This window comes from Conger conger, chromosome 1, assembly GCF_963514075.1.
Source record: "Conger conger chromosome 1, fConCon1.1, whole genome shotgun sequence".
In the NCBI taxonomy this organism is placed as follows: domain Eukaryota; kingdom Metazoa; phylum Chordata; class Actinopteri; order Anguilliformes; family Congridae; genus Conger; species Conger conger.
Genome location: NC_083760.1, coordinates 9,156,414 through 9,171,065, shown reverse-complemented (window position 1 = coordinate 9,171,065; position 14,652 = coordinate 9,156,414). Strand labels below are relative to the sequence as shown.

Genomic DNA, 14,652 nt, shown 5'->3' with positions numbered 1-14,652 from the left:
TTATATAATATCAACAAAATGCATTTACATATGGAAAGGAGATATTAATTAATTGATTTCAGACATATGTTACCTACATGACATGATTGAAACGGATAAAAACTGCAGTTAATATGACTTTGAACAAAGCCATTTCATATTAGTTCAATATGTAACGAACCAGGAGCAGATGCTGTAGAGTCATCCGAAGCTGGTTAGCATTAGCCAGCTCCACCATCAGAAGGTTCCGGGTCACTTGTGTGTGGACACAGACTCACACTGTTTCCAATATAGGCATGAAGTGCACATGAAGTGTATCCGAATGCACATTTTCTCCAGTTTGCAGTGGGGTTTTTTTGCCCAATAGACTGGATAAGACGCATCAACTTCCTTCTCTTGGTAATAAAACATTAGCGCTATTGACATGTTAGCGGTGAAAGCTTTTTTAAATTCTTTTATTTATGATATTCTACCTGCTTTTTTGTGAATCTGCATAAAAGCAGTTTCCCAGTGCAGGTCTACTGAGGCCATAGCCCACTATCTTCTGTCCTGGCCATGCATGAAAAAGAGACCGTGGTGTTATACCTGTTCTTCTGCTTTGTGCTGCTTTGCGAGATTAATGCAGGGCTTCAAAAACTGGGTCACGACCGCTTGTGGGGTTGCCTGATTGGAGGATAAATTTGATCAATTTAAAAATAGAAATCTTGTCTTTTAAATATGTCTATGTAGGCCATTAGATGCCAAACATCACAACAACTCATCTCAAATAAAGCAGTGATGCACAAAAGGCCATGGTATACTGCCAGTATAGTCATGGCTAAAGGGTGTTGTTTGGCCCAAGGTGTGTGCGCGTGGGCGGGGTCACATAAATTTGGACGTTCATTTGGGGCTGCATCAGAAAAAAGTTGGATTGGTCTCTTTTCTACCACACAAGACTGCACACGCATTGACTGGTCTCACCCAGCTTTGTATTGTCAATATCACATACTGTAACTCAGCAACTAATAAAACATTCAGACCCAATGTGTCCATGCCATCATTTTGTATAAAATAAAAATGTTTTATATTGTTTCAGAGAATGACATTTTTGGGATGAAAACGGCTGGAACGGTTTCCCATGTTATCAGTGATATTTATACCTCATGGGCCTTCAGGGGCCCGATCGACAACGGCCCACTTCCTGTCACAGCTCCCGGGGGGGTAAAGTGAGTGGATAGACATATACCGCAACGTCTAATCTGTGACACGAACTCCAGATCGACAAATCGCCGACTGTACATCAGTCGCTGCGCATACGTCGGCCTCTGCGTATCCGCAGAGCGAGCGATTTTTTTAGGTCTTTATTGCCTTTTCATTTCTTTAGCAAAATACAGGAAGTAAATAAATAAATAAATAATAGATATAAAGCTTTGCCAAACCACAGGCTGTGGCCAATTTCATGCTGTTTGTAAAGCAAGGCGTGCAGTATTTGAACGTTCTCAAATGTCAAATGTCGCTCCGGCGAGGAGGTGCGTGGCATTGTTTCGATTACACAGCGGAGCGATCCGTTCCCACGTCCACAGCGAGGTCCTGCTACGCCGTTCAGTATAACGTTGAGTGTGAAATCAGCTCTGATCGTGTGTTTGACTCAGTTTGTGTTCACGTTGTCCATACTGGACTCCTACAAACTGCTGAAGTTGTGCAGTTTAAAAAGTAGAGCTTTTTTTTTTTTTGCTAAATAAGGCAAAGCTATTGCCAATAATGTGAAAAGGCTTTGACTTATTTCATGATTTGCCAATGGGGTAAGAAAAGTTCACCTGTCAAGCAAACGGTACCTTGAAACAAAGGTAATATTTTCCACTTGAGAGAAAGAATCAGTATAAGTCACATTACTAGACTAAAACACCCGTTAAGACTTTTTTTTTGGAGTGTAAGTTTGCCGTTTCCTCCCTCGTACTACCATCCGATAGACAACGTTTCTATATCTTGTGCATCGAAATACCCTTTTGCTTCGGATAGAATATCTTGCTGCCGAACGTGAATGAGCTTTTAATCAGATTTTAGCGCACGTTTCTGATGCAGTTCAGTCCTCTCCGGCTCAGAAACGCACCCCCATCAGTCATCACTGCCTCTCTGCCAAGCCTGCCGAGGAGGCCAGCCTCCTGGCCAAATTAGAATTAATTCCCCAGAACCGCCGTGATGATTAATTAATGGATCTTCCCCGAATGTTATTGCGGCTGGAAGCCTGGACCAGAGAGAGAGAGAGAGAGAGAGAGAGGGGGGGGGGGGGGGGGAATGTGTGTACCCCAGGGTGTCATTACTTAACAAATGGTCCTGATGCGCTGAACAATGGCATGTGTTGCTCTTGGATGTGCTCCAAGCCTCGTCAAATCTGTTAGTTTGGGGGTCACCTGCCATATGACGGTGTCTTGCACCCCATCACCCCCCCTCCCTCCCTCCCTCCCCCGTACCTGTGCATGCTGAAGAGGAACCAGCACGTTTCGGTTGGAGGAATGCGGCTCTGTTTAGATTTTGTCACTGACTGCCAAGTACCAGCAGTAGCACGACGCTATCAGCTTTCACTCTATCATCTATCAGATCGAAGACGGCTTCCAGGGGGTTGTCTTTTTCGCAAATATTTTTCCGAGTACAAACCTGAACTGTCTTGAAGTGTCTTTTAGCCCTCATTCTTCAACATTAGTCTTCGCTTTGACTTTAACAGCTAAGAATGACAAACTGAGAATTATTAAACATCAAGAATTATCTGTCCTTTAGAAACACCGTTCGGCGATTTGGACATGCCAAAACAAGTTTGTGGAGAAAAAGTGTCATGCTTGCAGGTGCTTGTGAATCGAAGGGAGAAACGTTTGTGGAATACAGGCCTTAGATTTGGGAAGCTACTGTAACCAGTAGTGGCCAGGAGAATAATGAATGTCTGAATGTGGAGGTGTACTGAACCATATAACAACTGTCATCCTCTTGCTTCTTGAGCAGTGCACTGTGATTGACAGGTCATTCATCCTGATGTGACGTCATCTTGGCTTCACTTCATTCTTGCATTGAGCCCTCTGTATTAACCTAAGAAAGATCTACAGTAGTTCTAGATATTATAATTGAATAATTTGCTTTTTAGCTGACAAAGCGATTTAGTACAGTTGATTAGATGAAGCAGGGGACTTGAGCAATGTGGGGTTAAGGGCCTTTGCTCAAGGGCCCAACAGCTGGGCGGACCTTATCGTGGCTACATTGAGGCTTGAACCACCAACCTTCTGGGTCCCAGTCATGTACCTTTACCACTAGACTACAGGCTACCCTGGATGTTCTGCACTGAAGCATGGCTGCACCCCTATCCCTGGGGTCTGTTAGGTGAAGTATTGTAATTCTCTCAGCCAAAGAGAGCATGCAGGTGTAAAAGCGCCTTCTGTTGTCAGACACCCATTCTCCCACTCCTCACACCTGCTTGGGTTCGAGTGTCACTTTAACCGGAGTCGTTTCTGCTGAATCCTGCATCTAAGGCAGTGGTCAATTTTTCCATAATTTCCATAATCTCTCTCGTTTTATTATCTAAAAATATATTTCCTGTGTGAGCCCCTTTGGGGCCACTGGTTTGTTTATAGACAATAAGTTTAAAACTTTTAGCGAATTCAGACCAAGTCGTACTGGGAAGCAGCTGTGTACACAAGCGGAATCTGTTGGGGAAATCATTAAAGTAAATAGCAGTGAGAATCCTGGTTTAAAAAAAAACTAAATTTCCCGACTCTTGGGTGGCTTCAGTCTGGCGGGTTTTGGGCAGTTGGGCAGTTGGGCAGTGAGACCCAGTCAGATCAGAGGGATTATTGACACTGAGCAAAGAGATGGTTCCTATAGATCCAGTCGGCAAGATCGGACAAGCCCAAAAAAATGTTTGATTGGTCAGGACTGTTCTAAGCTTGCATAGTGATGTCACCGGGATGGGCTGTCACAATCACTGAATAGTGTGTGGGGCCCCAGTCTGCATTAAGTTCCCGGCAGACACACCCTGCTAGTTTTAATTTCTCGTGAAGTGGGAGTAGCTGTCGGCGGATGCCTGATGACAGCTCTCTCCATCCCCACTTTCTCTGCTCCTGTGCTCACAATCTGATACAGTATGGCATCTGTTGTCACCATAAACCTGTTACGCTCTTTCTCTTTTTTAACAGACAATATGGACTGATGTGAACAGTCTACTGCTGCTACTTCTGATACTGCTGCTGCTGCTACTACTACTACTACTACTACTACTGCTGCTACTGCTGCTGCAACTGCTACTAATGTTTCTGCTACTACTGCTACTACTACTGCTATGTGAAGAAGAGTCGATATGAACTAACATTAATGGCATATAAGCTCAATTATCTGAGCTCACTTTCAGCGAGACTACAGTACATCCAATAAAAAAGAAGAAATAAAAGCAAATAAAAAAGCAATCAGTTCCAGGATGTCATTACATGACTGTGTTGGGTTATTGAGACAGCAGCAGGCAGGACTGTGTTGACACAGCAGGCTCTCTCTCTCGCACACACACACACACACACGCACACAGCCATCTATCATGCCTGCTTGGTCGCTGTAAGCAATGAAGATAATTGCCCTGTTATGGTAAGAACGGAATTAGTGGGTAATTATGATTGTTCTGCATGGGAGGCGAGGCCAGGCTTTTTCTCGTCTCATACTTACGAAACTGAAATGTCCCACTTGTTCACAAGCGGTGGTCCTGTATGCTGTGTCCTGTGTCCTGTGTCCTGTGTCCTGTGCCCTGTGCCCTGTGTCCTGTGTCCTGTGTCCTGTGCCCTGTGCCCTGTGCCCTGTGCCCTGTGTCCTGTGTCCTGTGTCCTGTGCCCTGTGTCCTGTGTCCTGTGCCCTGTGCCCTGTGCCCTGTGCCCTGTGTCCTGTGCCCTGTGCCCTGGGTCCTGTGCCCTGTGCCCTGTGCCCTGGGTCCTGGGTCCTGTGCCCTGGGTCCTGTGTCCTGTGTCCTGTGTCCTGTGCCCTGTGCCCTGTGTCCTGTGCCCTGTGCCCTGTGCCCTGTGCCCTGTGCCCTGGGTCCTGTGCCCTGGGTGCTGTGTCCTGTGTCCTGAGTCCTGGGTGCTGTGCCCTTTGTCATGTGTCATGTGTGCCCTTATGGGATTAAGGGATAGCACTCAGGATTCAAGCCAGATTCGAGACATACTGACCCATGCATTACACGCCACTCCTCTTAATACGTCAATTAATTTTTGGCCTGCACCTGAGCCCAAATTGGATTGGATGTGCTCACTGGCCTGTTGCCTCTACATTGGAATGCTGGGATACCCTACTCCTCCCAGTCAGTGGTTTCTAACATTATTGCACTTCAGATCAGGAGCAAGGCATTTTTACTGCTGCATTGTCCAAATCCCAGCTTGTGTAATTCTGAAGTGAATGGTGTTACGGGTTAGTGAGTCTATAACCTGCTGTAGGAGGTAAACTGTGAATGATTCTGTTCGCTGTAGTTGGGTACATCCTGAATGTTGGCATTAAGGAATGGTGGCGATGAACACCCTCTCCGTCTTCTCGTTCCTCCAGGTCTGGTGGAGATCTGTCTCATGCACCCCCTGGATGTGGTGAAGACCAGGTGAGTGTCTATTCCCCTCCGCATGTAAACGATCAACAGCCCAGGCCTGGGTCAAATGTGTAATCGTTTTGGATTCAAATACTTTTCTGTGTTCGAATGATCTTGCCTGGTGCAATCGAGCCAACCAACCGGACCAGGTTTGCACTCTTTGAGAGAATTTCCTCAGTTCCAATACACCGGACAACCTCCAATTAATGTGTGTAGAAAAGTATTTGAGTCCAAAACAATGACGTATTTGACCCAGGTTGGGAACAGCTAACCGCTAGGGGAGTCGAGGATCCACATGAACACGTCCCAGAACAACTCCCCACAGGGACAGATGGGAAATGGAGGAATATGTGTATTTGTGTTGGCATTCAACCAAACAGCCAGTTTTGTCCTCACACTATAAGAGAGGGCAGGAGAGGGAGTGGAGACCCCTACCGCACCCGGTCCCGCCCCCCACATTTCCACCTCACATCCCTCCCACACCCCCCCCCCTCCGCCCAAGCCCTTTCACGCACCTGTCAGGATGGAGGGTGTTTGCCGATTGGCTTACCTGTCACAGGGCAGAGAGAGGGAGCTGATGGACATCTGACTCAGCCCCCATGCTTCTGAGAGTGTAACGTGAGAACGCCCTGCTTTCTGGAGAGTGTGTGTGCGTGCGCTCTTGTCAAGGCCAAAAAGGCTTTTCTCCTTTTCTTTTTCTTCTTCTTTTTTAGTCGGCTTTAACGGAACAGTATTAATGCAACACCTGATGATTCAGCCGAGCCCTTTTTCCCAAATGTTGGGTGTTTCATTGTCCTGCTCTGCTAAAATTCACTAAAGAACAAAATGAAAGTTAAAAGTTTTTTGCTTCCTTGGAGCACCTCCACATTCTTGCCTTATACAGATTTTCTTGGACCCGTACCCAGTTCATCTCATCAGGTGATTGTTTAAAATGAACTAATTTATTGATTTATCTGCTAAGACTCGCCTCCCCTTCTTATCATATGTTCTCTCACCACCCTGAAACAGTCAGATGTACGTGATGGAACCTCTCCTTACAACATGCAGAAATTACTGGTGTCATGCGAAACTTTTTTTTTGGTGGGGGGGGGGGGGTATTTTGTTTGTTTGGTTTCACGGGAAGCCACCCAGCTCTTACCGCGGTAAATGAGCCGTAGCTTAATAATTAATAAATCTGAGTAATGAAACCTGACGTGCCGAAACCACAGCGTTGAGCTCCGTTCCTGTACCTGGGAATTCTGCTTTGTTTCCGACGCCGGTGATGTGCGGTAGGAAGACTTTTCGGGGGCGGAGGGGGGCGGGGGAAGAATAACAAGAGCTCACGAATGACAACAAAGCCCTTCTGACGCAAAGCCGGGGGCCTTTGTGCGAAAGCCGGAGGAGTGAGTGCTTCTCCCCCGCCGCTGACAGACGGGCTCACGGCCATTCCTCCCGGGTGGAGTGAGGTCACCGCCGCCGCGGGCAGGTGTGCCCCAGGTGAGCCCCGGGTGGGCGGCGCAGGGCGTAGGAGAGGCCTCAGCTGCAGCGGAGGTGTTTGAACACAGCCCCGCGCCGCCAGTCTTTCTTTATTCTGCCCGTAAGATTGATCGGCCCCGCCGCTGTCGAACAAAAAAGCAGCATAGCTGAGAAATGCGCAACGTCCGCCCGTCGCCGCCTGTAATCTGAGTGAGCTCGCTGGCCCAAACTGGTTCGGCGGGAATGTGCGGCCCAAAACTAGCTCGCCCCTGTAGCGTAGGGGGCGGCCTGTAGCGTAATGGCTAAGGTACATGACTGGGGCAGCCTGTAGCGTAATGGCTAAGGTACATAATAAGATAAGATATCCTTTATTGAAGCCTGTGGGTTAATTTGACTTCTGCTTTTGACCCATCCTAGTTACCTAGGAGCAGTGGGCAGCCACAGTGCAGCGCCCGGGGAGCAATGTGGGGTTAAGGGCCTTGCTCAAGGGCCCAACGGCTGTGTGGATCATTTTTATTGTGGCTCGACCGGGATTCGAACCACTGACATTGTGGCTCCCAGTCATGTACCTTAACCACCACGCTACAAGCCGCCCCAGGTACATGAGGGACATGACTGGGGCAGCCTGTAGCGTAGTGGGTAAGGTACATGACTGGGGCAGCCTGTAGCGTAGTGGCTAAGGTACATGACTGGGGCAGCCTGTAGCGTAATGGCTAAGGTACATGACTGGGGCAGCCTGTAGCGTAATGGCTAAGGTACATGACTGGGGCAGCCTGTAGCGTAATGGCTAAGGGACATGACTGGGGCAGCCTGTAGCGTAGTGGCTAAGGTACATGACTGGGATAGCTTGTAGCGTAGTGGCTAAGATACATGACTGGGGCAGCCTGTAGCGTAGTGGCTAAGGTACATGACTGGGGCAGCCTGTAGCGTAGTGGCTAAGGTACATGACTGGGATAGCTTGTAGCGTAGTGGCTAAGGTACATGACTGGGGCAGCCTGTAGCGTAGTGGCTAAGGTACATGACTGGGATAGCTTGTAGCGTAGTGGCTAAGGTACATGACTGGGGCAGCCTGTAGCGTAGTGGCTAAGGTACATGACTGGGACCCACAAGGTCGGTGGTTTGACGGTAAGACCCGCCCACACAGCTCTTGAGCCCTTGAGAAAGGCCCTTAACCCCACATTGCTCCAGTGGGGATTGTCTTGTGTTTAGTCTAATCAACTGTAAGTTGCTTTGGATAAAAGTGTCGCCTAAATAACATGGAATGCCCCCTAACCACTCTCTGCCATGTCCGCTGTGTGATGGTCTACTGCCGCACTATAGATCACGCTCTTATTCTGATGATGTTGCGTTACTGTGTCTGTACATGAAACAAGCCCTGCCTTTCTCCTGACCTTCCTTTTGAAGAGAAAAGTATTGTGGGAAACAGTGCTGAGAAACTTTGGAGTTTCTGAGATGCGAGTGCTTGATAGCCTCTACTTTCTGTCCTGAACGTAAACAGACATTTCCATTGCTTTACCAGCGCGCATTGTAACTACATGCTGACATGTTTGAATCTTCAGCCTTGCCTTAACTGGGAAGTATTAAGTGTAGAACTTTTATGGACCGTCGTCAAGAACTGAAACCACCATTTTCATCTCTTTCATTTTCAATAATAAGGAGCACTAGTTGATTCACTGCTCCTGGCTTAAAGAGTCCCAGTTATTATTTTCTGTGGTAAGTGCTGCTCTTGGAATCCTATTCAATGCAAGGTTGGGGACAGGGCTATAGCGATCCATGAAGGTTATTTCTGGTTCTGGTGAATTGGACATTTCAGACTTTCCTGAAAAAAATTCATTGAAATGCCAAATTTTTTATTTTATTTATTTTCCTTTGAGAGCCTCAAATACAGTGTCATCCAGTATGTCACTACTGCCATATGCAAACAATGGGAATTAAAATGTCACTACAATCTGCGAGGGCTGTGACAGGCTTTGGAAATGATTTAGCTGCTCTCATATACAGGTATGTGTGCTAGTAGACGTTTTTAAATGTGGAGCACAATTATCTTGGGACATAAAATTTTTCGTGGAATTTGTATAGGCATATATACCCCCCCCCTGCATAAATAAATAAAATGAATTAATAAATACTTTTTTTGCTATAGTAGTCATAATTAATGACCAAACCACATTGATGAGCCTATCTGTAATGTGACTAAATCGCCAATGAAAAAATATTCAACGGAAATCAACAGATCTTTAAATGAATAAAAAAATGACAGTGTTAGTTTCAAGCTCCTGCTTAATAAACTGAAATGATTTCAGAGTTAACCTTGTCCCAGCTCCACTGAACCAGGTCTGTGTGGTGCTGAGCGCTAGTCCCACGATGAGGTCATCCTGCTCCAAAGAGCAGTAAAAGTGGGGTTTCGGTTCCCCTCTTGGCATTACTAAATTACAGTAATGAATTGCGCTAAGCGTACAGACCGGTCGGTGTCCAGTCCAGGGAGAATAGTTTTGCGCCACCAGGAAAAAAAAAGAATAATATAATAAAACTATGAGTGAGAACCTTGGATGAGGTCTCCCAACAAGGTGGGCAGCGACCGTGCGATATTTTAACCGAAAGATTTCAGCGACATCATTCATCTCGGCGCAGCCCGGTTTCGCAGAGGCCCGGGCGAGCAGGAGCTCCGCGTTTAAACGATGCGACCTCCGGGAAGCCTCCCGCCGTACGCCTTCCTCCCCCGTATTCCCCCGCGTGTCGTCATCATCATCATCATCACCGCCGCAGATTTGTCTTCATCCTCGGTGTGAAGCTCCAGGAATCGTGCGGAGGATTGGCTTGGTCAGCCGCCCCGCTGAAACCGCCCGGGTTCGGGGATGCGTTTGACTGCAGTCTTTCTCTGCACCGCAGTATTAATGTTGTCAACTTTCTTCGCCAAGCCCGGGCTCGTCTGTGCTTTGCATTGTGGGTAGGAGTTCTGAAAACCCCAAAACCCGTCTTGCGGAAAATGAGGCACATTAGTTATCCCCATTTTCTCTTGTGTGTTTTTAGGCAATACAGCTTTTTAATCCTTCTCATTTCTATCTCCTTAGTTCATTAAATTTCATCCTGTTTTTTTTCACCACCCATGGGCGTGAAAGAAGGGAAAATTAGCACAAAACACAGTTATGCCTTTTATAGTTTTTTTTCCCTTTCCTGCCTTTCTCTCTTTCTCTCTCTCACACACATACACACACACACACTCTTGCTCATGAATGACATCAGTGCACTCAAAAAAGTAATTGGTATCACAACATTGTGATAGTAGCTTCTATTGCATAAATAAATACACACACGCACACAGTCTAACACATTCTCTCTCTGACACTCTTTCTCACACACACTCTCTCCCTCTTTCTTACAAACACAGTCCATCTCTCTCACACACACACACTGTCTCTCTCACACACACTCCCTCACATACACACTGTCTCACTCTTTCTCTCTCACACACACACACACACACACACACACACACCCTCTCTTTCTCTCTCTCACACACACACACACACCCTCTCTCTCTCTCTCCCTCTGCGTGAGGAGGAGAGTGATGAAGGCCGCCCAGCTGCAGTAAAGGATCATGGTCCTGCACTAAAGCTTTACAGCCTCTGGCTCCCCACCCCGGGACCTCTGGCTCGACTCTGCCGCGCAACCCCCCCCCCCCCCCCCCCCTCCATAAATCCCCCCCCCCGCTTGTCAATAAATTCTGCCGCTTGTCTGTCATTTACAGCAGTAGTTTCTTGGTAAATAAACTTCTTGGCCAGCCTTTTAAAGTCAGCCCAGTGGCTCTTTGAAGAGAAGGCACCACCAAAGAGAGGAAATGGGGCGGGGGGTTAGCGGGGCGGGGGGTTAGCGGTGGCGGGGGGGCAGCGGGATGGGCGGACGACGACACATCAGCAGATATCAGATACCTCCAAGCGGTGGGCAGGATTTATGGGCCGCAGTTGAAGGTTTGGGGTTTATTACAGATGGAGCGCCAGGCCTGTCTCTCCTCATGTGAGGTCAGGGTTAAAAGGGCACTTTCTACTTTCTGTTTTCTTTGTAACGCTCCTCCTGGAAGAGTGATAAAAACCTGTGCTAAAACAGCGTGGCTTTATGTGTACGAGTGTTTGTGTGTGTGTGTGTGTGTGTGTGAGTGTGTGTGAGTGTGTGTGAGAGTGTGAGTGTGTGTGTGTGTGTGTGTGAGTGTGAGTGTGTGTGAGAGTGTGTGTGAGAGTGTGTGTCTGAGCGTGTGTGTGAGTGTGTGTGTGTGTGTGTGAGCGTGTGTGTGTGTGTGTGAGTGTGTATATGTGTGTGTGTGTGTGTGTGTCTGTGTGGTGAGTGTGTGGGCGTGTGAGTCTGAGTGTGTGTGTGTGTGTGTGTGTGGTGAGTGTGTGGGCGTGTGTGCGAATGTGTGTGTGTGTGGATATGCATATGCTAATGCCAGCATGATTTTAATTATGAATTCATATTATCATTATTATCAGACAAAATGTTTCTGATTTAAAAACGTTTCCGGTCTGAAGTAACCGTTAAAATAATTTATACATTTTTTATCCTATTGAATTATTCATTCCAAGTACTCTCAAAGTTCTTAAAGTCAGAAGTATTAGAATAGATTACATATGACTGGAAAATAAAACCGATCTGATATGTTCGTCTGCTCACCCACGGCATTACCCGTATGTTGCGTGTATAGTGAAATGTTTTGTTGAGGCTGCAATTATTGCAATTTGCAGTTCTTACCTAAGGCTCGCCATCGTACGAGTGTATCATACGTCATCATTATGCTGATTATGCCCCTGATTTCTTCAGTAAAGAGACATTTGACGCACTAGGGCCTGGAGAGTTTGCACAAAGAAACGCTCTGTTTGCGTTTACTCCATTAGTTATGAGTCTGATGGCTGTCAGAATCTGACGCATGTTGACTCCAAACGCAGACATGCAGCGGTTGTCCGAACTCATGATGTGTGATAACTTGGTTATCTGTACGAGCACCGTTTTGCGGTTTGCTTTTAGGAAACAAGGATGTGAGAAATGGATCTGTTCTCACTTGTGGGCTATTTTTTGGTAGAGGGAAAGTCAGGAGGCCCGTGCTTTGTCGGAAGATATTCTCACATCTATTCCCCTCAAGATTAGCCACAGCTTTCCCTTCTTGGAACGCTGAAGAACGGGAACGCTGAATGTCCAAGTGTAGCCAAGTGTGAGCCGACTGTCTGTACTTTGGGAATACAGATAGGAAGTACAATGTCTGTAATGAGTAGTTGCGCACACACACAGTGCGTGCATTGCCTTGGTGTTTTTTCGCTGAGTAAACACGACGACCTGCCCAGAACGCTGCCGCATGTTGAAGATGCAAATCAGTTCCTTGAGCAGGTGCAGTTTACTTCCATGTTCCGCTGTTTACATTAATGTTAACACTTCTGCATTCATTGTAAGCATATAGTATTATAGTATTTACAGTGGTATTGAATGTCACATTAAAGTGTTTATCTTCAGAAAAGCAGTTGAATTAACAAGGAAAATGGAAGTGTGTGTGTGTATGTATGTGTGTGTGTGTCTGTGTGGGTATGTGTGTGTGTGTGTGCGCGTGACCTTTTTACATTACATTACAAGGCATTTAGCAGACACTCTTATTCAGAGCGACGTACAACAAAGTGCCGTTCAAACACAGGTGTGAAGTGTGAAGCGGACAGACCCTAGAGAACCGCGCGGTTCCGAGTCCCAGCGTGACCACACAGATACGGTTGGAGAACCCTTGAAGAATACATCTACGAAATGGCATACCACGGTTGGCAGCTAGAATATCCAGAGTACACCTGCACAGCCAAAGTCACCCTTAATCGCACAAACCAGAACACAAAGCCTCAATAAGCCTGCTAGGTCGTCCAGCGTCCTGCTTAGTTTAGCCTGGAGTGTGCTCCCTCAGTTACACTGAGCATTCATTCGCTCCTGAGGATACCCAAAACCGACGGCAGGCACCCAATCCACCGCGGCAACAGTCGTGTTGCTATTGCACGATGCCATGGCAACTGGAATCCCAGCTGCGGTTAGTGCTGATATTGTTCAGATTTTATCGAAGACCCATATACTGTATTTTCCCCAAAGTACACACACAGACGGACAGACACGTGCACACACACACATTTTTTAACTTGGTAGGTTGTTATAATAATTGTGCCAGTAGCATTTAACATCAGAAACATAGACCAAATGTAGACCCAGTGTTAATATTGCGTGAGGACAGCTATGATAATCAACATCTTTATAACTAGTTAAATCTATGGAAAACACATAAAATATAGAACTGTTCTTTAATCTTTTTACTTAAAATGTTGAGTAATAGCCCGCAGATTTCAGGCATGCGTAGCTGACAGATTGTTGCAGTATTTTTATGGGATTGAGTTTACTTAGACTTCAGACATTGGGCAAGGACACTTTCAAATGAAAGCATGTTAATGCAGGGGAACGTTTCTGTGAGGAACACGGAAAGCTTGTGCCATGTGTGTTTTTCTTCAGTAAAACGGTAGTTATTGAAGTTATCTGAACTTTACATTTGTCATTTTAACATGTATTATTACGTAATATCTCAGTATGTATTTATATATTTTAGGCTAATCATTTTAAAGCTAAAAATAAATGTAATGACATTGAAATTGAATTAAATGTGATGATAGTCAGTTCCAGTATTATCAAGCAACCACCAAAATAAGCTTTACAGTGTCAAATTTATACATAAATAGCCTGGTCTTAGGCTAAATAAAATGTTGAAGATTCTCTGTGCAAAACTCAGTTTGAGCTTAATCTGTGTCTGTGAAGCCAGCCCAAGATGACGGTTTAGTATAGCAGTGGCTATGTAGTGCTTTCAAGTTTCACTCTTTAACCCGCAAGGCGATTTACGACGTCAATATAATGCCTTAACGTCAAAGCACACGCATGGACTACCAGTGAAATACGTCTGCTGTTCCGGGGATGTTCTGTCGATTCTCCTCTGCGATTCTGGGAGCGAGCGGGTCCCGCTTGTTTACACTCGTAAATGAGGAAGCTGCAGACTTCACAGGACTCAGAAACAGGAATATCGCGTATCGCCGTGTGGGCGGCGGTCTTCGGTCTGCTGTTAGCTCCGGGTGGGAAGGGGGAAAGCCGTACGCCGGTGATGAGTTGACTCAGCGGTTAGGTATTTAAACCGGGGCAGAAAATGTGCTTCAGATTGTCCGGGCCAATAAACAGACACTTATGTTGCTCATACCGAATTCTGGCTCGACGTAGATAACGGCACACATTTAAAGGCAGTTTATACTGAAATTCCTTGTTTTAATAAGTAGCTTTATTTTATTGGCCTGAGTGAGGGTTCTCTAGTTAATGATATTAAATGTTAATGAAGGTTTATTTCCATTGTGTTTACAATGATCCCTGTTAGACAAAACCTCCCAAAGTGCAACATGTTTTAATTCACTCCTCCCTGTTATACATCCTGCTGTATCTTTCTCTGTCTTTTTTCTGACACACTCGAATACGTACTCACACACGGACACACACTCACATATACACACACACACTCTTGTACGCACACACACTCACATACACACACAGTACAAACACAGTATACACACTCACATACACACATACTGAGTACAAACACAGTA

The 14,652-nt window shown here is 46.2% G+C and overlaps 1 protein-coding gene across 3 annotated transcripts in view; it reads left to right on the top strand.

The window, feature by feature from the left end:
- The window catches only part of slc25a21 (solute carrier family 25 member 21), a 127,495-nt gene that overhangs the window by 68,395 nt on the left and 44,448 nt on the right, over nt 1-14,652 (top strand). For all 3 annotated transcript variants that reach the window (XM_061263320.1, XM_061263311.1, XM_061263329.1), the window contains exon 3: nt 5,518-5,566. In XM_061263320.1, coding sequence (XP_061119304.1) covers nt 5,518-5,566 — 49 coding nt within the window. The remainder of the gene's footprint in view (nt 1-5,517; nt 5,567-14,652) is intronic.